General features: G+C 45.4%; 3 protein-coding genes across 7 annotated transcripts in view; 2 read left to right on the top strand and 1 right to left on the bottom strand.

Annotated features, from left to right (window-relative positions):
* abr (ABR activator of RhoGEF and GTPase) overlaps positions 1–13,267 on the top strand; it is a 127,996-nt gene extending 114,729 nt beyond the window's left edge. For 4 of the 5 annotated variants that reach the window (XM_072713739.1, XM_072713741.1, XM_072713742.1 and 1 more), the window contains 7 exons: positions 7,560–7,619; positions 8,155–8,264; positions 8,393–8,532; positions 8,670–8,804; positions 8,894–8,999; positions 10,533–10,680; positions 11,690–13,267. In XM_072713739.1, coding sequence (XP_072569840.1) covers positions 7,560–7,619; positions 8,155–8,264; positions 8,393–8,532; positions 8,670–8,804; positions 8,894–8,999; positions 10,533–10,680; positions 11,690–11,779 — 789 coding nt within the window. In that variant the 3' untranslated portion in view covers positions 11,780–13,267. The other variant, XM_072713740.1, reaches the window with a different exon arrangement.
* A 174-nt stretch (positions 13,268–13,441) lies between these two features.
* timm22 (translocase of inner mitochondrial membrane 22 homolog (yeast)) lies at positions 13,442–16,542 on the bottom strand. The gene is made up of 4 exons (XM_023832955.2): positions 16,100–16,542; positions 15,208–15,404; positions 14,384–14,456; positions 13,442–13,770 (listed from the first exon to the last, which is right to left on the bottom strand). Exons 1-4 carry the CDS (start codon positions 16,356–16,358, stop codon positions 13,694–13,696), a joined length of 606 nt encoding a protein of 201 aa, XP_023688723.1. The 5' UTR covers positions 16,359–16,542; the 3' UTR covers positions 13,442–13,693.
* A 1,407-nt stretch (positions 16,543–17,949) lies between these two features.
* The window catches only part of specc1 (sperm antigen with calponin homology and coiled-coil domains 1), a 66,990-nt gene continuing 60,901 nt past the window's right edge, over positions 17,950–24,038 (top strand). The window contains exon 1 of the mRNA XM_072713747.1: positions 17,950–18,084. The gene's annotated coding sequence lies outside the window, so the exon portion shown is untranslated. The remainder of the gene's footprint in view (positions 18,085–24,038) is intronic.

A 24,038-nucleotide genomic window follows, 5' to 3' on the forward strand; every position in this document is an offset into this window, starting at 1 on the left:
GCAAACACTCTGTTCCCCCAAGCCCCGCCTCAGGGGACCTCAGGGCTGAGTCACCAATTGCTGACGCTCTTTTCCCGTCTGACGCACGCTGATGGAATCAGCCCATGCATGGCTTGTCAGGGGCATCATTTACCGCTGTGATTCCTGATTTTTGCCGGAACGTTCCAGGCTAATGGCAGCAGTTAGTGCCACTTGCGAGCATCTGAACCCTGTTTCATGGGCGGGGAGCGTGGGGCAGGCAGACGGCATGCTGTGTTTATGTGCTCGCCCGGAGCCGTGGGGGGCGCACAGCTCGTCCGGCATCAGCAGTAACTTGAGACCTAAGAATGGGAGCAACATTGAAAGAGGGGCCCTGGGTCCTCGGCTCTGCATTGGTGCTGCTTCTTTAGTCACTGCATGATGTGACACTGTGTACCAACACAAGGCCTCTGAGCAACACTTAATCCAGGCGCTGAATTCATCCAGCCTGTTGCTTCCATGGCCACTAAATCAGGCTTCTATGGGAGGAATGGAATTGACACACTGAAGCTGAGGCTCTGTGGGAAACAGGCCAGCCTCTGGATCTACAGGAGCTGCATGACCAAGCAGTGAAGGCCTCTCTTTCTTCAGTCTGCCCTGTTGTTTAATACCAGGGCTCTGAGCACATACGTGTAAATGCCGGTTGTCACAGGCAGTCCACATAGAGATGACTAAAGAGCATTGACTTGCTGGTTATGAATGATTTTGCATCTCCGGAGGCAGCTATATTAAACTCTGAATTGTATGTGTGGATGTTTACTGTGGAGGAGTGTTTGGGAGACCCGGCCCTGTGCTAATTACAGAAACAAGTGAATGTAGTGCTGCTCACTGCCGCCCTTCTTCTAATTACTACTACTAGTACACAGTGAGTTTTAGTGTCCCACTATGGCAGATTCTGTGTTTGGCATACGTGCGTCATGCTGCAGTGGGGGCAGGCTGAGGCTGATGCTGTGCTGTGCCTTTGGTGGGGAGGAGTTTTGTGCTGGGGAGGGTCAGACACATGTTACATGTGGACACCATGTATGGCTCAATGCTCATGCCATAGCACAGAATAAACAAGCTCTAGGGCCAGTTAGCATCAGGGAATTGTGGGGGGGGGGGCAGTGCCAACCATGGATGGTTTTCTCTCATTAAACCTGCGGCTTGGCAACACTCCTTAAGGTCAGGGCTTCCAGTTTGCTGAGTTACACAGCAGGTGGCTTTCATTCGCTGGGGGATTTTCCCTTGTGAATTTTCACTTGTGGAGTTCTGGGAATTTGAATGACATCATGGACAGCATGTTCTGTCTATCATCATCAAATGTGCTGGTAGTCTATGCCCGGTCTCTGAGTGTGTTTGTGCGTGGTCTTTGTATGGTCTCTGAGTGATCTCTATATGACCTGTACGTGGTCTCTGTATGGTATATGAGTGGTCTCTGTGTGGTCTGTGCATGGTGTCTGAGTGGTCTCTCCATAGTCTGTGTATGGTCTCTGTGCAGTCTGTGTGTGGTCTCTCTATTGTGTCTGAGTGGTCTCTGTTTGGTCTGTGGGTGGTCTATGTACGATTTCTGAGTGGTCCCTCCGTGGTCTGTGTGTGATCTCTGTATAGTCTCTGAGTTGTTTCTGTACAGTCTCATGAGTGATCTCTGTGCAGTCTGTGCATGGTCTTTGTATGGTGTCTGAGTGGTCTGTGTGTGGTCTCTGTCTGGTCTCTGAGGGCGTTTTTCCACCGCACCAGGTACCGTACTTTCGGTACTTCCATATAGTACCGAAAGTATGGTACTTCTTTCGTGTGGGTTTTCCACTGGCGTAAAAAATGGTACCGGCGCCAAATGACATCATCAGTGACCACCCCTGACTGAAATCGTCACAAAGCGCAGCTTAAATCATAATTAAAAAAAAAAACAGGCCAAAATTAAAACTAATAATAGTTTAGGCTGGAAAATGCGGTTTATTGTTATGTCATGTTATGTCAGCTTCTATCACAGTATAAGATTCAGTAATATCCAAATTGCATGAATGCTGACATCATTTATGTTTATGTAGGTACACTTACTTTAGCTAAGCCGATCAAAGCAGTAAGAATTATCTTACTGCTAATTCAGTCTTTTGAAAGCAAACAAATTATTTAATTATGTTTTTTGATTTTCAAGCGGCATTGTTTGGTGTTTTGCGTGTGCCCCATTTCTTCCAAGCGGCTTGGTATTACGGTGTTCCGAGCAATTCAGTTTCCCTTTATGTTTCTCCTGTCTATTAGGAAATAATGTTTCCCATAATATTAAAGCAAAGAGGTATGTGAAATGTCTGAAAATCACTCAGGTATGTTATTACATGTGAATACAGTATCGTTATTAGTACCGAGGCCCAGAGTTGCTGTATACCTGTTTTAACAGGGGGGACCAAATATCCTGTATGTCAGGAAATAATGTTTCTCCTAATATTTAGGCAAAGATGTATGTGAGATGTCTGAAAATTACTCAGGTACATTATTACAGGTGAATACAGTAGATCGTCACGCATAATATAGTGTTATAAGCAATACTATACCATATATATTTCATCAAGAAATATATCTATCCAGCGAATTAAATTTCATTTATTATCTGTAAAAACAAAAAAACATTGAAAAGGCATATGATGTTTTAAAATATATGGCTTGTTTACCTCAAGAGCTTCATAAAATGACATGAAAACAACAGCGATACCGTGTACAAATCAGCGTGCGACAGAGGAAACCGGGAAACTGAATTGCCCGGAACGGCAAAAACTTTTTTATTTCGAGTCGTGCCATTCAAATCCCGCTGGATCTGTTCATCCGACCATATGGCGATTAAAGCCATATGGTCCTTCAATTTTACTTTTTTATATTTTTGTTTCTACTGCTTCTTATTTTGTTTCTCGCTGTTTGCTGTGTGTTTCAAAAGATGGCGGTTGTATTTTGTATTTCAGCGACAGGCTATTTGCAAAACCAATCGATAGCAAATACTTTTGCAAGTCCCACCCCGAAGTACCAAAGAAGTACCCCAGCTGGTTTGGCACTTTCGGTACTGGAACTTTTGGTACCGGTACTCGACCGGAAGTCAATGGAAAAGCGAAAGTACCGAAAGTACCGTGGTTTGTGTGGTGGAAAAGCGCCCTGAGTGGTCTTGCACCTTATCTGAATGACCTGTACATGGTGTCTGCACAGTCTCTGAGGGGTTTCTATGTGGTCTGTGTGTGGTCTTCACACCATCTGTGTGGTCTCCAAGTGATCTCTGCATGGTCCATGCACAATCTCTGTGTGGTCTGTGTGTGGTCTGTGCCTAGTCTCTGTGCAGTTTCTGCATAGTCTCTGTGTGATCTTTGAACGGTCTGTGCATGGACACCCTGCTGTGTGGTATTTGCCTGGTCTCTGTGCTGTTTTGCTCACCAGAAAGTAATTGTCTGTGTTTTTGTAGCACTTCTATTGAAAAATGCAGCTCAGACCAGCTGTGAAGGACATCTCTGTCAAGCCTAATTTTATGAGGAAAAACATCCCGGCTCTTGTTCCCATACAGACCTGATCATTGGGGTAGTATTTCCCCTTCAAAGGTCACCTGCAGTCAAGGTCCCAGCCAGGTCATGCTGGAGGGAAAGCGGGTCTAGGGGCCAAGACCTCAGATCTTTTAATCAGAGACCCATGATGTTGAAGGGATTGTTCTAGAAAGTTCCAATGGGGTGAAATGGCAAAATGTGTGGCAGGTTGGTAAGAACAGTAATTACTTTGTCTTTGCTGAAGCAGAAACTCCCTGTAATCTCTATACGAGGGTTGGGCCCTGAAAGTTACAGTAGAACGTTCTGGGGGCCGCGGTCTAGCACTCACCCTGGAGTGCCAATGCCCACTGCCCACCCGCCTGTTTGAGTGGACCGTTGGCATACAGAACATCCAGTATGGAGATACAACAGATTTCAGTGAAATCATTTTGCATCTGTGTTCTGTGTCTCAGTGAGTAGTAAGACCTCTCAATGGCCGTGTGATCCATGCATCTCGTCTTGTCGAAAGAATGACACTTCCTGTCAAAGTGGTGGGTGTCAGGGTCAAAGGTCATTCAATCGTTTAACACACATAAACACTCCGTAAATTAAGATCTGCTAAGCTGCTTAATGGTAATGAAACAAGACGGATGAAAACTAAAAACAAAAGACCTGTGAGAAGGAGATTAGGTATTTGGAAATAATTTAACGTATTGAGCGGGTACGCCTGAGCGTCAATCTCTAATTGACATGTGCCAGATGTATCTCGTTGTGCTGGGGGGGTAGGGGGTGCTCTTTAACCTAAGTTTCACTGGGTAACTCTTGTTGGATTTGACGACACGTGCCTGATTCTGTGTCAGAATAATAAGGCTTTCACTCAGCGAACGCTTTGAATGTCTGTTTACTTCCACATGCCAGAAAATGAGGCATGCTCATACACGTCCGTACTGTCAGGTGTAACTGCGGGGAACAGCTGTGCAGCGAGCCCTGACACAGGACCCAGCAAGGCAGTTAGCCTGCGCTGCACTCATGAGACAACATGTCCTGCCAGGGATGTGGTCCGGTTTCCACTGTCTGCCGTGCATCTAGCGCTGATGCAGCTCCGAAGCTCCCCGCACCCCTTCCGGCTCTTTCTGAATGCCAGAGATGAGGGGCCACACCTCAATGTTGCGCTAGTTAAATGACGGCACCTTTCTTTCTCACCAGATATAGTTATTGCCCCTGTTTTTGTGCTCTCTTTCCTTTATTCCACTTCAGTTAAAAAGCCTGTGGGATTTTGTGTTTTCTTTGTCTCAAACACATTTGCAACCTCTTAAATAAGGGGGTAGCCGCAGTGTTTGTCATTATTCCTGTGCTTGTATGAGACCTGGTTTACTGATGCCCCACTTAAATCTCAGGCAGAACCATTCCCCCCCATCCCCCCCCCCCCCCCCCCGCAAGGTGCCACAGGGTGCTTATTATAGCTGACCTGGCAGTGTTGAATCTGCTCTGGGCCCCGCTCCCAGGGACACGGCCCAAGCGGGCCACCGCTCTCGTACCAGAACTGCTGCCAGCACTCAGCAAGGAGGCCCCCAGCAAGGCTTCATCTGCTCCCCCAAAGCCCCCCTGTCTCAGAGAACGTGGCCCATTCACTTAGCTTCGAACCATCACCATCAGCCTCCATTGCTTTCTGGCAACGAGCTTGATGCTCACGACTAGTGGTGTTTCTCTGTTGGGGTCTCCTGCCGTCTCTAGAAATTCGTCCTGTGACCAGCCTGTCACTGAGCACACATGCAGTTAATCTCATTTAAGCTGTGGCCCACATGCTGGGATGCGGCAGCACGCCTCCATGTTTGCCTGGCTTGGCGGCGATTTGTCCAATCATCCTCCCTTGTCTGCAGCTTCGTTTGTTTGCCGGCTCCCTCCTCTCACCTCGCCTCTCTAACTTCAAACTGCAGATCAGCTTTACATTATAAATATTCCACAGCTGGTCCTTATGCAGGTTTCCTGTGAGGCTCCTTGAAAAAGTCTAAAGGAGCAGGAGTCCACCTCCCCCCCCCTCAGATTAACTGCAGGTGAGAGTTTGGGTAATTGGAGCCGTGTTAGGGGATTATCTGCTTATGGCCTTGTTTGACTTCTTTCGTCTTTAATAACATTGCAAGTTTTGTTGCAAGATTAATAAGTTCACTGTGCAGCTTAGCAGTGCTGCAGTAAAAAAATTGAGTTTTACACACAAACAAGAAAGCCATTAATTTTGTGAATAATAGTGGACTGGAATGATGTTGGACCCTGTGTGGGATCGTGCTTCCCGTAATCCTCGGCCAGTTTGCTGTCATCGTACATTGGCTGGAAGTCAGTTCATCGTTGAAGTTCCTTTCTGAGTGAATCCTTATGCTTTAACCTGGAGTATGTTACCATGATCCCATGCATGGATTACTAGCACATAATGAGAAAAAGGAGCTGGGTGGGGGGTGGGTGGTAAGTAATTCCAGAGTGCATGGGAACACGTGGTGGTGACCTTGTTCGAGCACAAAGCCCCGCGTCGAGATCACATAGAAGCGGGGATCAGGTCAGCAGCGGAACAATGTCACCAGAGACGAAAACCCAGGGAAAGTGTTTGACTGACCACAGCAAAGCCATCTTTAGCTCGATTACTGTAGCCTGCGCAGAGCTTCACTTTCTGTGTTTACTACTTCTGATGATGTTTACGTGAATTTCTGCCTTTTCACGGTGATTATCGCAAAAACAACATGGTTTGGTGTGTCTTGTATTTAACGGCTTGTGTTCAGGTTAATACTGACCAGCAGAGAATAACCCAGACGACGGTCCTTTAGTCTTACTTATGGCTGTTAATTAAGCATTGCAAACAGTGCTGTATCAATGTGCATGTGCAGCACATCGGGGCAGTTAAGAGATGATTTTTGACTGTGTGTCACCCCAAGGGCCATCTGCCTGCCTTATTAGCTCACAGGGCCAGGTCTGTGATGCACAGGTCACCCCCCCCCCCCCTCCACGGTATGGTGCTGTGCAGCACTGGCATGGGGGGCAGTTAATGCTCTCAGTGTCCCAGAAATTTAATAAGTACGGGGAAAAAATGTCAACTTCAGTTCCCAGGGATTCTTAAATATAGAGGGCCAGTCTGGGAATTTCCAGAAGGCCGTGGAAAACGGATTCTTCGTCGAACCACTGCGGAAATGTCCCGGGAGATTCCAGAATCTCGAAGTGGAACATGGCTGCGATCTCTTGGCCAAGGTTAAAAGGCTGCGTAATTCAAACAGGCTGGGAAGCTGTTTTTGGCTGGGGGTAATCTGGGCAGGTGCATGCAGTGACTGGTACGGGTGGGGCAGGGCAGGCGGCTCTCTCTGACGGCTGTTTTCTGATTTCCACCGAGTGCCGAGGTTTTGGAAAACATGGGAGATTTTGGGATGAATGTCAACGCAGCATGTTAAGGGCTGGAACGTGTAGCCTGACTTGGGCTTATGCTGGGCAACATACTCTGCTACAGAAAGTGACATCACCTCGATCTACTTGGCGAGTTTGGCAGAAACTGCGAATGACGATTATGTGTTTTATTTGTAGTGTACTGCTGTGTTTCATTTCTGAACCACAAAGAAGTTTAACATTTCTTAGAACATGAGTGGCACTTTATTTCATGTGCTATTCAGATGCTGGGAGGGACTTTACTGTGAAGGTCAAAGTCTGTTCCATGAAGAGGAGACTCGGGTCTTCAGCAATGTTTAATTGACTTGTTGTAGGAGGTTGGAGTGTAGTTAAACATGCTTCTCCTGGGAGGTGCTGTCAGTCTTTGAGGGTTTGGTGAGTTGTGTGTTTGTTGGTTCCAGTGCTCATGTACATTGGAGGAGTTTTATGAGGGACATACTGCGTCTCTTTTCATGGGGTTTTGATCCCTGTCGACCTGTAGGGCTGTTTTAGTCCACAGAACATTCCGGAACTTGCATGGGAGCCTTTCTGGCAAATGGAAGTGTTTGACAAACAATTATTTGAAGTTGAACATGGTACCTAACATTCAAAAAACACATGAATGGTACAAGTCCTTAAAACAAATGGTCAATCTGCTTCTTTGTCTTCCAGCTGGACCCACAGACTGTACAGTCCAAGAACTGGCACATGGACGTCATAGAGATGAATGGGGTAAGTGGCCCCCTAAGGACACGAGTGGTACTGCAGTTGTGAGCACCAATTGATTGTAAAGAGACCCCATATAGGACCCCTTTTAGCAGGGGTGGGCAATCTTATCCAGAAAGGGCTGTTGGGTATGAGGGTTTTTGCTGTAACTCCCTAATTTATATTACTAATTAGAGGACTGAATGGCTGAAGAGTCCTCACACCTGGGTTTGAACAGCTGACCTAAAGGTTATCCCCAAAACCTGCATACACACTGGCTCTTTAAAGATGAGATTGCCCGCCCCTGACCAAAACTATGTATCATAGTTAGGGGGCAGCGTGTGGCTCAGTGGGCTAAGCCTGTGTGCCTGTGATCAGAAGGTCAGCAGTTCAAGGGTCCTTGAGCAAAGAGGTATAAAAGGAATTTCCCCACAGGGATCAATAAAATATCCATTATTATTATTATCATAGCATGGGACCTTCTGGAAGCAGTAATGGAGTCATCTTCATATGTCCTCGCTACCCTCGGAAATCATAACCAACCAATGGCTGCTTCTTTCAGATCAAAGTGGAGTTCTCCATGAAGTTTACAAGTCGTGACTTGAGTTTGAAGCGGACGCCGTCCAAAAAGCAGAGTGGAGTGTTCGGTGTCAAAATTAGCGTGGTGACCAAGTAAGACCCCCGACCCCTGCCGAGGAGATCAATTCCTCGACAGCCCATTAGCTTTTCATTCCTCTGTCCACCTGGCGTGTCAGCAGTGTCCTGCTGGATCGCATGACGTTGCCTGTGTCGATCCTCAGACGCGAGCGCTCCAAGGTGCCTTACATCGTACGCCAGTGCATCGAGGAGGTGGAGAAGCGGGGCATCGACGAGGTTGGCATCTATAGGATCTCCGGGGTGGCCACCGATATCCAGGCCCTAAAGGCAGCCTTCGATACAAGTAAGAGAGGGACCTTGTGGGTACGGGAATGACTGTGTCTCACCCTAGAGAAACATGCAGATCCCTCCTCTAAACCTTGGTCTTCCCTGAACGATTCCCCGAGACACTGAGTCAATCCTCCCCTGTCGTCTCCCCAGATACCAAAGACATCTTAGTGATGCTCAGTGACATGGACATCAACGCCATCGCGGGGACACTGAAGCTGTACTTCCGGGAGCTTCCGGAGCCACTGCTCACAGACCGCCTGTACCCAGCCTTCATGGAGGGCATTGGTAAGCTGCAAACTCGCTGGGGGGGGGGGGGGCTTGTGCTAGTCTGGGTGGCCAGTAACCCATTATCTCACCACCCCCACCCCCCACAGTGCTGTCGGACCCTGCTGCCAAGGAGAACTGCATGATGCACCTGCTGCGATCATTGCCTGACCCCAACCTTATAACCTTCCTCACCCTCCTGGAACACCTCAAGAGGTACGATTGGGGGGGCTTTTACCATGTGTGTGTCCCACCCCCTTGCATCCTGTCCCATGACTCCCGTTCCTGTCAGGTCCATGTTTACAAGCTTCCCAGTTTCCAAGCCCCCATATTTGCCTCTGATATTACAGCACAGAGCCTTGTGTGGAAACCTGGCCGGGATATGAGTGCGCCCCTTGCTGGCCATCCCAGGTTACACGCCTCTCCCCGGGCTTTGAACTCTCAGCTCCCTGTTTAGCAGCTGCTGTGTCTGGCTCCTTTCTGCTTCTCTGATCTCTTCCTTCTGTCCTTCATCGTGTGCAGCTCCAGAGTGGCTTCTTTTACTGGAAAATGTGAGCTGGGACAACAGGAGAAAGACTTTACCCCCCTCCCCATACCTTAGTTCTGCCTGGTTTCTCACATAGAGAAAGGGAATTTCCATAAAGGCCAGGGGGGTAGGGATGCTAACATTGTGTCCCACTCTAGGTTGATTGTCCAGTGAAGGAAATAAACAATGTTTTGGACACTCCACTGACTGACTTATATAATCTGTTGTTTCGATCCCAACCAGTACTCTAAAACGATGTCTTCAAAGGCCTGGCCCTTTCCTTCCTCTTCCATACTGGAAACACTGTCACCCTCTTCTATTGTGTCTCATTTACCTAAATGAAAACAAGCCACTAATGCATTTCCTAGCATCATTAGTAGCTTTGGAAATGTGGGCTTTTTATGTATGTAGTGTGAGATGAGTGTGCAGCGCTGACATCTGCTGGTCATGATGGAGAAGTGCGATGTACGTGAAAAATGAATTTGCAGTTAATCAAGTTTTAAACAAACAAAAAATTAAACTCTAATAACTAAAATTTCCCAATAAAATTGCTGTCAGGTCAGATTATATACTTGGCTTTAAAGGTACATCTAATTAGCAATAAAAAATAATTCTGGCCAGGCAGGATGATTGAATTCCCTGGGCGTGAGAGCATGTCCTCTTCCTGCATCTCACTGATCTCCCTGATGACCTTCAGTTTGCACCATGGCTAGTTCAGTTAAAGAAAGGCTCTCCACTACTTAAATAGCACCCCCCCCCCATGCAGGGTGGTTTGTTGTTTCTGGTTGCTCCCACCCACCCAACCAAAACCTGAATAAATAGTTAGCAAGTATATTCAGAAGATTGTACCTAGCTAGCAGAACACACTGCTTCAGCATCTCCTAAATAAGGAATGGGTTTATTTTATCAGTTCACATTTGCTACCATGCAGCTCTCACGGCAGACAGAGGACTCTTTGCTAGTTAAACTTGGCAGCCTGTGCCTGGGTGGTCTCTGATGTTGCTGTTAGGACCAGCGCTATTGCTGTTTTGACACCCGCATGCGCTGATAGACTCACACGGGGCTTCTTCATTGCTCTTAGTGCAGCTGGTGACCTGCTTAATGGTACGAGCCCTGCATCACATCCTGTCCAGCGTGACCAGCAGGCCAATCACCTTCTGGCAACCCAAAGCATCACAGTTACGCTGTTTCCGCGGCTCCACGTGATGTTTTTACCTTAACAGGGTTGCCGAGAAGGAGCCCGTCAACAAGATGTCCCTCCACAACCTGGCCACTGTCTTTGGCCCCACTCTGCTGAGACCCTCCGAGGAGAGCAGCAAGGGCCATGTCACGCTGGCCTCTGACATCTGGTCACAGGACGTCATGGCACAGGTAGGCTAGGGGGTGAAGGGATGGGGACTTACCCACACATGGGACTGGTCTGATTTACAATCCTGACACCTGTGTAGCAGTATGTAGGTTTGTGAAGCCACTTTTAGGCCAGCTGAGAAATGACCAAAGTCCAAACATTTTACTTACTGAGCCAATGCTTTTATTATACATTTTCGAGAAAGCAGGGTCAGACAGTCCCTGAAGCCATAGGTGGTTATGGGTCTTACTCAGGAGCCCAATGGTGACATCACCTTGCCAAAAGCGGCCTTCCGATCACCGTCACAGCGTCTTAACCCACCCGGCCTCCCACCGGCCCAAGCATGGATCGGCCACATGAAAATCCATTTTATTACGTCTCTAAAACTGTGCTGTTATTAGTCAGCACGTATTACATTTAACTACTCCCAGTTTGGAGTGTTTTGTGATAATGTAATATAAAGTTAGTGTTTCGTCTTAATGTGGCATAAAAACACATCAGGGATTATCAAATTATTAGCACCCCCCTCCCCCCCCCCCCCCACACACACACAGTGGCTGGTCCGGATGTGGGCGAGTCCCGGCACTGCAGCTAGAGGATCCAGCTGGACCCTGAGCAGTACTATAAACAGGAAGCGGGTTTGTGACCAGTGCTTAAATTTAGCCAAGGCCAACACAGACAGAAAAACAGGATTGGTAACCTAAAGAAGCAACAGAGGTTTATCGCGAGGGGAACCTGGAGTAAAATGATACCATGGACCGGCCAGCTGTCCCCAGGCTGCGGCCCAGCTCACTGCGGCTGACCTGATCTGTGTCCTGCGTCATTCCCGGCCATAAGAACCTGACCCTCCCACTTACCTGGCCCGCTTGCCAAATGTCGCTTTGACAACATGGTACCATGGCAATGGATTCAAGGAAATCGCAATTGTCTGTGAGCATGAGTGACGTAGCAGCGTGACTAGCGCGTCTACAGCCTGTAAGACTGGGCACTGTTCTTCTTAGTGGTGCTTTACTGCTGTTGTCCCGCCCCCAGGTCCAGGTTCTCCTGTACTACCTGCAGCACCCGCCCATCTCCTTCGCTGAGCTCAAGCGTAACACTCTCTACTTCTCCACGGATGTGTAGCCTGGATCTGGGAGCAGGCATCACTGCAGGACAGAGGCCAGCACCATCCCCACCTTTTTACTGTACAGTGCCAGCAAGAGCTGGTGGGGGGCAAAAAAAAATACACTGTGCTCCCTTTGCATTTCTTAGTCATGTTTTTGTGTAATTTTTGTGTTAAGCGTCAACCCAATCCATGGCTGGTGAAAGGCAAAGAGCGGCAATCTCACCCCATGGCCAGGCAGCGCCCCCCACCCCTGCCCTTGGGTCCATTCTTTGCCCCGGTGCAGGGCTCTGGGCATCAGAGCGAGACCTAGACTCTTCCCCTCGTCCACCTCTCTACCTGAGATCCCATTTCTCCCTCCCATTCCATCCATCCTCCCCAGCCAGTGCAGTGCCACGCCACCATACATACTGGAGATACGTGGGCAGAACCACGGGGAACCCCTGCTGTGGTGGCGGCGCGGTGACGAGGCCGTGGGAACAAGTGCAACGCGGCGTGAACTCTGTGCGTGGTGCTTGTCTGTCCATTTAGTAATTCCAGAACGTTCTGTTACTTGTTCCCTCCCCAGAGACATTCCAGAAGTGGCATCTATATGTTTTATAAATATTATTTGTTCAGTGGTTTCCTTTCATCTCTTTTGATTTGTGCAAGTGAAGAGGGTACGTGTGCGTCTCCCAGGAGCGAGGAGGGGTGTGGCCTGAAACACGAAACTGCCCACTCTGCACCCAAAAGTGTGTGCAACCCCAGGAGTGCAGAGGGGTGCGGCCCCGCCCTGTTTGCACCCGAAAGCGTATGCGTGTCCGTTTGAGGAAGGCAGCCCTCTCCTGTGAGCTTAGGCCAAATCTGCCATATTTATTATAAATATATATATATATAAATATATTAAGTGTGCCTGTACAGTTCAGTACATTAATAGAATTACTCTGCGGAGTTCATTGTGACCCTGTAGTGATGTTTTAGTTGAGCGCTCATGGAAAGCCACCGTTGACTGACCTGTACCGTAATGATACCATGAACAAAATTCTGATGGGTGATTCGTTTAAAAAAAAAAAAAAGAAAAAAAAAAAGTCATGTATGAGGGGTAAACCGAATAGAAATGAGGGAATGTGGCAAGTTTCATTTTAAGACACTCCATTGCAAGCCAATTCTGCGTATGACAGCTTTCTAGGTCACCTTGCGGACCATTTATATACCTACCCTCACTGCATGTCAAGCTTGTCAGTGGTTGGCTGTATGACAGAGACAGAGGTCAGACATCGGTTTTCCTGCTCTGGCCACAGCGATTTCTGTAGAGATATACAGACTCAGCCCCCCTGCTGTCAAGCCTACAACATATCTTAAAATACGCACTGTTAGAGGAGTACTATTTGATATTTTTAATATGATTAAAGAAAATCGAAACCATGTATTTTACTTCCATTCGGGAGATACTGAGTATACTGTATCAACGATAAGGTAAATGTCAGTGTGAAATGTTTTTTAGGAAAATAAAAGTGTACTGAAGAGCCTGTCCTTTCGTTTGTTTCTGTGTGAAGTTGCTGCTGTGTCCACCTGCTGTATGGGTCAGTAAAGACATATCACTTAGAATCACAAGCATATTCAGAATCCGCACACAGACTGTCCAGTATTCAGCTTAATCTCACTTGCATTCAGACCAGTATAGAAAGCATGACAAAAAGCACTTGCCTTGCAACTCAGTTTATTACAATAAATTAGTCATTTATGATTTTTACATCTAACAGCACACCACTTTTCACATCTGTTACTACATATGCGAAACATCCCGGCCGCTCCCATACAATAAGAGTTCCTGGTCCTTTCTGGTTTGTGGATTAAATCCTGACATGTTCAGCTGCTGTTCAGTAACGTTATGCAGCATCAGTGAGTGTCCCTATGGCCTTGGAAGGAGGCTGCTGGTCAAGACCTGGTGACGCTCATCGCAGGTAATACTCGATAGCAGCGGAGAAGGCGGCAAACCCTCCACATCCCAGGATACCTGCTTTCGCACCAGCTGTGGGTGAAACAAAAGGGTTCATCTGACCCAGTGTGACGTTTATTGGAGCAGTGAAGACAGCCGTGCTTAATGTGCGGATCAGGAAGAGCTCCCCAGCAGACGGTCACTGCATGAATGTCCTCGGTAAAAGTGCATCTGCTGTCACATCCATGGTATTTTAAAATGTTAATGATGCTGCAAGCCCTCTGGCCCTGATACTCTCATAGAGGAAACAAAATCAACTGAGAAAACTCTAGTGTTTTTTTTTTTTGCCAATCATTTAGATCGAAAGCAACATATATACATATTTATTTATTTTGGATAAGCGTCTGCTAAATGATTGGCAAAAAAAAAAAAAACACGAGTTCTCTCAGTTTATTTTGTTTCCTGTATGAGAGTAAAATATATATATATGTATATATATTTTTTTTTTTTTTTTTGAGAGGGCAGAGTCAGGTAGTCCCTGGAGTAATTGGGGGGGGGGGGGCTTGGGTTAACTCTGGGATTTGAGCCGATGACCTTGCAATCAGAGGCACAGCATCCTAACCCTCTGGGCCACACACTGCCCCCCCCCAAGTCAAACATTACAGAATCGCTGAGCGTAAAGCATGGCAGCTGCATGGTGACGTACCGCGGAATCCGATGGCCCCTCCGGTGACACAGCCGCTGTACACTGCGTTCTTCCAGTCAGACTTCCCTCTGTGCTGGTAAAGAAACCATCAAACACTAGCTGTTACCCCAGAGATGGGCGATGGCAGCATGTACTACACTTTTTGCCCAACGGGAGCCGCCCCAGTTCGTTATTTTAAAACCACGGTGGTCACGAGTGCCTTCTCTGGGGCTGATGGCAACTTCATGGTTTGCAGCACATGACATTCCTTGGAAGATAAGTAGATCACTGCTTTTCTGACTTGGTCCTGCGGGACCCCTGCTGGTCTTCCAAGCAAACTTTTATTTAGGGTTTATTGAGCTGTTTTATAAAACCGATTTAACTCCTTCCAACTTAAACTTGCAATTAACTAACAATGGATCCATCCATCCACCCTCTAACCACTTATCCTAATCAGGGGGGGTTTGGAGCCTCCCCCCAGACAGCAGTGGGCAGCACAAGGCTGGGGTCACCCTGGATCAGATGCCAGGTCATCACAGGAAACTTACAGACACTCTCAATCATCCTGTATGGGCAATTTAGAGACACCAGTCAGCAAAACAGCCTGTCTTTGGGTCGCAGATGCAGATTCCACACACACAGGGCATAGCTGGGATTCAAAGCCCCAACTCCAGAGGTGCAAGCAGTGCCCCCACTGAGCCACCATGCCGACTCACCTGAGTTATCGGAGTAACTAAATAAGCATCATTAAAGGAAAAGAACCCACTGCTTTGAAGTTTCTGATCTCCCAAAGTAGTGTAGAAAATAAAATGGAGAAAAACTGAAGATCGATGGTCTTTACTTACTGATTCAATCAAACACTCCGTACAGGAGAACATCGCCCCCACGATGGCAAAATTCTTTGCGTAGGACATCCCTCTTTGCCCCATGTCTCTCAGCACTTCCCTGGCGGTTGGTGTCCTCATAGGGTCTTTGGGGTCAAACCCAACGTTGGTGTCAATACCTGCCGTAAAAACTCCAAACGCTCCACCTAGAACAAATCCTAGAAGAGAAAAACTGGTTGACATACTATCAGAGTAAAACAAGACCTGAACCTATATTCAAAATATCATACTAACTATCCTAGATATGGCACAGGAGGTAATGCTATCGTTTGGCAACTGGAGGGTTGCAGGTTCGAGCCCTGGCTCCTCCTGTCCCCATGAAAGTGTCCTTGAGCAAGACACTGAGCCCCAAATTGCTCCCGGTGTGCAGGTTGGCGCCTTGCATGGCAGTCTCCGCCACCGGTGTATGAATGTGAGTGTGGATGGGTGAATGTGAGGCATGAGTTGTAAAGCGCTTTGAGTACTCATTAGAGTAGAAAAGCGCTATATAAATGCAGTCCATTTACCATTATTACAACCGTAGTTTTCAAATATGTTTTGATCGACTGTTGGAGAATATGGGACTATGGATTTAAATATAAATCAAACTATTAAGCGGTACAATCCACTGGTCTGCGCTAAATACGTGAACTATACTAGTTTGTGCTTTCAAACCACCGACTAATTCAGAAGTAAACGGACTGCCCTTTAATTCACCGCCAAGAGCATGTTTACATATTTACCACATATTAAATTGCAGATGTACAGTGTAAACCCACATGCGTTCTTCCGTACCGCAAGACCCTGGGAGCAAAACTCGGGCTGATGTTCGCTCACTACACATGTGGCAATGAAACCGATGCTTGGTAGATACCTCCAACGCAGGCCAAAACGGCTTTGAAAGCACAGCTCTCCATGCCCCGCTCGATCATCTTCTGCTCGTCCGTCTTGTGGGGGTTCGGCAGCCCCCCCATGATGGAAGGATTCAGATCCTTTATTTGTCTCTTATCGCCGATCAGATGATCCAAGATAATACTGTACTGGTAGTATCCACCGTCGGGACCCGATCCCGCCGCGGTAGCGTTTGAACCGCCCGGCACTGAGCCATTACCTGAGTTGGTGGACGCCGCCATGATGGGGTCATACCGAGAAGATCGTAAATGTAGAAACTTTCACGGATCCCACTTTCGCAACGCCATGGATAAAAAGAAAAGCGGTACTTTATTGGGCTGTTGTTGAATAATTTAAATAAAACTATTTTTTTCTCTCGATAAACTTGAGTTATAAAATGCGACACTAAGATGAAAAGATTCGACAGTTTTTAGAATCCGGGAAATATTGTGCACTCCTCATAATTACCACGAGATGCCACTAGATATCCTTTTTTGGAAGTTACGGCATATATCTAGGTGAATTCCAACATGGAAAAATATTCTTTTTTCCTATGAAAAGAAGGGTTATACAGTGTGACGGTGTGTGGCTCTGTGGATCAGAACTCGGCGCCTGTGTTCAGAAGGTCACCTTTCCAATGCTCTGATCACATCATCATATAACTGCTGGGTCCTTTACCCCAGTGTTTCCCAACCCGGTCCTCGGGGGAACCCCAACGGTCCACGTTTTTGTTCTGTCCCTGCTCCCTGCCAGACAGTCCACATTTTTGCTCTCTACCAGGACCTAGGAGAGAGCAAAAACCTGAACAGTCGTGTGGTCCCCAAGGACCGGATTGGGAAACACTGTTGCCCTAACCCCAGCTTTGCTATATCCTGTGTATGTGCATGTGTCCAATAAGAGCAGGTTGGGATATTTGATTACTAAATATTGGCTATGTGCATGGCGAATAAAGCATCATCATAAACACTTTTGTGTGTCTGTTATCAAAAGGCTATTGCCTATACAGTATCAAGGCTATTCGAATCACCATCCTCAAGGTCTGAGCACTGCTAATTTTCCAGCCTTTCTTTACCTGCGAGCCAGATGTGAAGCCTCCAGTCAATCAGAGTCAGTAATTATTAAACTAACTACCTGGATGAACTGAAAACAAGGCCTGGAGTTGGACTCGAGGTACAGATTTGAAGAGCCCTGGATTATATAATATGAGCAATAACATTGATTGTAGTATTTTCAAGTTTCATGGAACACTGAGAAATTCTTATTCCACAGTGGTAGGAAAGGGGATGGGTGCATGGGGGACAGGAGAAAGACCAGTGCAATCCAAGACAAGATAAGAATGAGTGAACAGTAAGCAATGAAGATGTGTGGTGGAAATAAGGATGCAAAGTGGCAACAGAATAGTAAAATAAATATTACAAAAGCACAAAGTGGAATATAGCAGAGGTAGAAATTTCAGGTCCAGAAAGTAAAAATCCAGACCATGATTTTGTTCCAACCAACTAGTAAATACACTGGGTAAACTGGTTGATTGGAGCAAAATTTTGATCTGGATTTGTTCTTTCTAGAGCTATGCTGGTGCAGGTCACCAGTGACCTGATGGCTTTGGGAACAAAACTGCCTCTAAAACGAGTTATGATACACCAGTAGTGCTTTCCAGAGGACAGGTGTGTGGAGGAGTAAGATGGGTGGCTAACATCCCTGATGATGGGCTCGGCCCTGTTCTGACAGAGGGATCCTGTAGTTGGTATAATACTGCGCTAAAATATGGCCAAAATAAACAAAAAATTACAGCAGTTAGGTGACGTTCGGCCATAAAGATGTCGGCTATGACGCAGTAAGTAAACTACACATCCCAGAATGTCACACGGACACTGCAGTCGCGAGCCGTGCCTCGCGCGCACCATCTGGCGGAATAGCGCGAATCTCAGTCAGAGCGGGTTCTCACCGCACATCGGCGACCGCGAACAGGTGAGGCGGGGGCGGCTGCTTGCTTAATACCTGGACTTTCAGTTGTTTATTAAATTACGCCTTGTGTTGACTGTGGTTGGGGTGATTTCTTCAGGTTAAGCCGACTGTTAGCTCGTCATACCCGTACTGTGCCGTGTTAGCCGATAGCTTAGTTTAGTTCGGCTCGTGACGGCTGCAGTGTCGTTAGATATTGATAAATATGTCGCGTTTTTTTTTTATGAACACCAACTTCATATACATAAATGATCAGGACAGCAGGCATAGTATTTATTACATTTTCACTAAAAGTACATCAGTTCCGAGTTCCGCTCACCGGATGTCCAGCCACTCACATTTTGCGAAAATACTGCAGTGTGGGTCTCCTTAATTCTCATGTCATCACATCGGTAGAAGTGGGGCATCCCTGCTGTAATCTGCCACACACTCCTTCTTTCTCGGAATTTACGCTGCTGCCGGGGTCTAAATTTTACGCCACAGCTACTGGGCATGCTCTTTTTTCCAAGTTGAGAGGATGACAGTATGTGCGCATTTGGCGGGGGTCATGCATAAACGCAGACTTGTGGAGTTTGCGGATGGTCGGACGTCCCTCATGGAAAATTAACAGCGGCGTGTAAAGGGAGAAGGATCAGGGTTATCATGCCGGTGCACTCTGTCATAATGTTTCTACTTTACTGGGATCCGATGGACGATGTGCTTTTCCCACATGGCCAGTTATGGGGTGCAGTGCGGGCGAGGTAATGCGGTACATTTGAGCGATTTTCTCCATCTCTTGCAGCCTGACCTGCTTTTTCGTGTCATTTTTTAAATTGTATATGTACAACCGGTGTTGGTGCGCTGTCGGATGGGTGTGATCGCTCAGTTTTAATCCGCATCTGATTAGTTGCACAATAACAATTTAAATATTTTTACCATTTTAAATAAAAATTAACGATTTTCCAAGTGTGTTTTGTATGGTAAACGAACAGCCTGGTGTGTTTTGTTTGTTGTGAGAAAATTGCCATGTCCTTATTGCAATTTTGTAAGATGTTTAATTAAGATGTCCTTTAAACGTTGGTTAAAAGTTTGTTTTCGCTCTGTGAACATATTTCCCTTTCCTTCAGTATTAACCGTATTTATGCACAATTAAAAAGGTTTCCTTGTAGTAGCTACTACTATTTTGACTTTTGGGGGTCAAAATGAAACAACTTAATAACTGAGCAAACAATAAATAATGTACTAAGAACGGTTTGACTTTTACATTAAATAAAATTTAAGTTTTACTACATTTATTATAATTACAAGCTGCTACTGCTAATTATCCTGATGCTCATGAGTCTACAAGAAATGTATAATATTTAGTCATTAACAAAAATAGTGGTGAAATATATTCTTTAACAGTAGGCCTTACTTTGGTTTTCATGAGCAAAAGCTGTAAGGCAAAAATCTCTCTCTTCCAAGTTAAATAAAAGCTTTTGTGGGTGACTGCAGTCTGACTTTCTCATAATTTGTCATCCAAGAAATGGAAATACCAAGTGTTTGTCACTGGCACAAGGTGCTGAATTCCCTTTGCAGAACGTGGCATTTTGCAACGAGGACGTGTTACCAGGGACTGACTTTCAGAGGCTTTCAGTCACATTGGTTGTGTTATGTAAACAAAAACCTGGCCTTATAATCTATCAGCAGTTCAGTTGTAAAATCTTATCCACCATCTCCTTTAGTACCAACTTAATGTATGCAAAGATATAAAAGCATTGTAGTTATGCAATTAAGAATCCATTAGCTGCTTAAATGAAGTGGTCTTTGTTTTGTAATAATTGGCACTCAAAACAAGCATCTGAGTGTTTACCTTTCACTTGTGCTTGTTGTACGGTTGTCTGACACATAGTGACCTCCTGCCGTAGGTCTTATAAGCACTGGCTTATACATTACGCTTTCTAGTCACATCTCCTACTGCTGAGCTAAATTTAAAGCCAAATGCTGAGGAAATAGGTCCCTATAAATAGCCAGCAAGGGGACGAGTCATGGTGGGGGAGGAGGTGTGTAAGAGTGGGAGATATCTCTGTGACACAGACAAGTCTGCCTGCCCATAGCACACTTTCCCCTATAGACTGGATGTAAAGCTTCATCCACAGTGTGCTCTGCAGAATTTAGGATATTATGCATAATGGTACAGGCACAGGAATGTGAATGTCTAATGGTTGTAAAGTTTGGCTATTATGCAATACAAATTGAATCACTCTGTGTAGCACCACATTATCAACTTGTTCATTGTGTTTGAGAGTATTGATTTATGAAGCTGAATGAGAATTGTAGGTAAGGACCTCATTTTTTACCTGTGGTTTCAGAACCCAAGTGCCCAGAGTAATATTACTCTAGGGCTTCCTTTTCCATTAATATGCAAAAGAATCTGTGTGTGTGTGTATGTGTGTGTGTACGTGGTGTGTGTCTGTGAAAGGGAGGGACTTAGCTGTAGAAATCCTGGGTGATTCTATGCGATTCCCTGCATGACGATGCGTAACGTAGAGAACTAGCATAAAAGAGTGGTGTTACCTTTCCCCTGATGTATCTGGAGTGTGTTCTCCACCCAACCCAAGTGAGGCATCACTGGAATTCATTTCACTAAAGAGTGCCACGTGTCCTACATCACCACGGCAGTCCTATCTGCATAGCATTTAATCTTGGATTTTTAGCCTGTGTCTGATAAATATGTAATCAAGAGCTTGTTTTTACTGTTTTAATAATGTGGTTTGTAATCAAATGACAAATTAAGAAATAGCCTTGGTACTAAGGGACAAACATTGTAGTTTTGTGGCTTGCAGTGGCTTAGTGGTCCACAGAGATGAATGATATTTGACAGACGTGTGTTTTTATTTGCAAACTTTTATTCCAGGATGGTAAAGCAGCTCATTATGTCCACCTAGCTGTGTGGTGCCAAAATGCTTGCCACACACCTAGTGCAGGGCAGGTTGCCAGTTAGTTATATGGGGGCATGAATATGTGTCTCATCTGAGAGAATAATACGAGGAATTCTAACCATGGCAACCAGGGATATTACCCTTATTCTGTCCAGTAATTGCCACCACTTCTTTATAGTCCTTACTGAATCAGGACTTTGGTTTAAACACCTCATTCAGAAAAAAACACCATGTGATTAACTGGAGTGTGGCCACACTGTTGGGCTCTGGACGTGTGACTGAGAGTGTTGTGTGAGCCAGACAGAATGCAGGTTAGTAAGGAGAGCATCAGGTTGGAGATGTGGGATACTTGATGCCACAACTGATGCCAAAGCCCTTTGGGACATATGCTACCTAGTAATGGAGATGACATCAGTACAACAGAAACACAAGCAGCATGTAATTCAGGAAGCACAGCAGGTGAGCTACTGTGTATACTGAGAATCCCACAGAGAGCCATGGTCTTCTACTTGTTGCTCACAGTGGAGCAGAAACCCTATAATTGCTAAGGCCCTGTGCTAGCCAAGAGCATTATAGAGCAGGCAGCCGTTGAGCCAAGGTGTCACACCTTATTCTATGTTCTAACAATTTGGAAAAAAGTCAGAACACACCTTTATGCTCTTTGCTTGGTTGAGATTTGGTTACTCTCTCTTTTTTTTTAGTAATTCAGTGCCAAGACATCTATTCAGTGTCCAGTGGAATGTTCAGGAGTAGGTCCTCTTTGGTTTGACCTACCTTGGCCATCCATCATTCTGTGTCTCTACCTGAATCCTTCACATGCTTCTCAGTGGCAGTGTTGTTACAGAGCTCACACAACATGAGTGAGTCTGCTTCCCTTATGCCCCGGGTCGAAGTCCTGTTGGTTCCCATTAGTTGGAAACAATAGTCATTGGCTTTGTAGATAACTGATCTTATATGTCTTTATATGCCATACTGGTTATAGAGGTGCGCTGTATGGTGCTATATTGTTATCAGGAAATTTACTGTAAACTTTGAAATTAAGTGATTTAGACTTTGTCTTACATCTGTGACATTTGCTTTCTTGGGTGCAGCACAAAACAGTTATTGTATACTCTGTTAATACTGATGAGGATCTGATTATACAGAGTTGCTAGATTTTAAGAGATAAGTGAGTGTAATATGGTAGAGTCTACAAGAGTAGCAGACAAACACCTGTCCTGAATGTAAACAAGCATAGAAGGGAATTTGCAATGGAATATGTATGGAAGCTCTGCTTTTATATACCCAGCATGCAATTGGAAAGTCACATGGTGTACCAGAGAAAGCTTACAAAATACAGTTTGCTAAATTGTCTGCCGTTATCTCAATGACTTCAGCTGCTTGAGTTGAAATTAATTGCACTGCGCTGCAAGAGAAGCGTTAGATACTTTTAAACAGGCAAACACTGACATTAAACATTAGACATTATTTCATGATGTTTGAATATAGAATATTAAAATTTCCCTCTAAGCAGTTCTCATAAATGAAAAAGGTTGCAATTAAAGGCTTTCACACAACAGTAGGTCATATTGTCGTTTGTATGTGTCACAATAATTCTGCTTCTTTTAAGAAAAACTAGTTTAAGGATTTCTTTAAACGAACCACCTGGGTTTGGTAAATATGCCAGTAACTGTTTGTTCATAACCAATCAAGAGTCATTCAGCTGTGACAGTTCTATTTTCCACCTGCCAAATGTAGAACCAACACCCATGAACTTCAAATAACCGTTGTGAGAGCACCTGAGTCCAGTATCCACAAAGGGAAGTATGTTTTTACAGCTCTGTGAGTTCAACTAGAAAGAACATTGTGCACTTAAAGGCGCTTTAATTCCATATGGCCTTCTGGGGCATCTGTTGGGAGTAACAAGTAACATGTAGAACCTGGTCTGTTCCTGTGGAAGTCAGGTAACATCAGATGTGAGCAGCTTATCTTTAGACATCACATGGCTTGCCGTGTTCACAAGAAAAAGTATCCACTTCCATCTGACTTTGGGAAGGTGGGTAATGTTATTCAGATAAACTTTTTATCTAGTAACAGGAAATCAAGCCTCTTGAGAATGTTTCTGAAGAAGGGCTGTCAGGAGAATGAAAAGAAAACCACAACGAATGTACAGAACCAAGGCATTTCACATCATCGGCGTATCACCGAGACATATGGTTTCTGTGACGCTCCTAATTAAACCCGGTGTTCTTATCTTAAAGGAAATGATCTCTGTGATCAGTGGTTAGCCTGTATCAGGAAGTGCAAAGTGTTCTTCTACACATTGATCTAAAAGTGCTGATCACAGTTGAGTGGCTTCAAAGCACTTCTCTCTCTGCAGGCTGTTTAATACTCTCAAATGGAGTTGGGTTCATTCTTTTATGAAGTTCCACTGGAAACTTCTCTAAAGCTATGTTTTTTATTTCTTTGGTGAAACACCAAATGTATCATTTAGAGGTTACTGAAAAGTTTTATAGCTTTTTAAAATTTCCATCTGTCCATCGTCCAACTCCTTCTCCAGTACTCTGGAGCCTATCCTAGGAACCTCAGGGCACAAGGCAGAGGTGGCAACAGTAGCACCCGTTGCACTACCTCATTTCTGACATATTACTGTCTGAAAATTGCTACTATAGAAATAGACATCATGGAAATTAAGCTACTCAGTCAAATGAGAAAATCAGTTGTTATGATAATGTGATGAGTTTGGGAGAAGATGACATTGCTTGGAAGACATATTTCAAACTGTCCTAAGATAAGTTGGAAACTTGGATAACTTACAGTGGAAACTGCAAAATATCTCCTATTTCAGAGCCAGCTGGGCCTGTGAGATGGTTTTTCACAACGAATCTGAGAAATGTGAATCAAAGCATTAGGTTTATTGAACAAATTGTGGTGCCCAAGAAAAAGATGGAAAATAGAGAAAAATGCGGAAAATGGGATATGTGTCTAAGCAGGTTAAGCCCTTTGTTCCTGTGAAAAGAGGGTTATCGATTCAAATCCATTGTTCACCAGAGTAGCCACATCTCCACTGGACCCTTCAGC

This window comes from Paramormyrops kingsleyae, chromosome 6, assembly GCF_048594095.1.
Source record: "Paramormyrops kingsleyae isolate MSU_618 chromosome 6, PKINGS_0.4, whole genome shotgun sequence".
NCBI classification, from domain to species: Eukaryota; Metazoa; Chordata; class Actinopteri; order Osteoglossiformes; family Mormyridae; genus Paramormyrops; species Paramormyrops kingsleyae.

Coding starts and splice junctions, on each gene's coding strand:
- timm22 (XM_023832955.2), bottom strand. CDS start 16,358: ATGGCGGCGTCCACCAACTCAGGTAATGGCTCAGTGCCGGGCGGTTCA. Junction 14,457..15,207: donor CGGAGTGTTTGATTGAATCA/GTAAGTAAAGAC, acceptor TTTCTTTACCAG/CACAGAGGGAAGTCTGACTG. Junction 13,771..14,383: donor AGGGGCCATCGGATTCCGCG/GTACGTCACCAT, acceptor TTTCACCCACAG/CTGGTGCGAAAGCAGGTATC.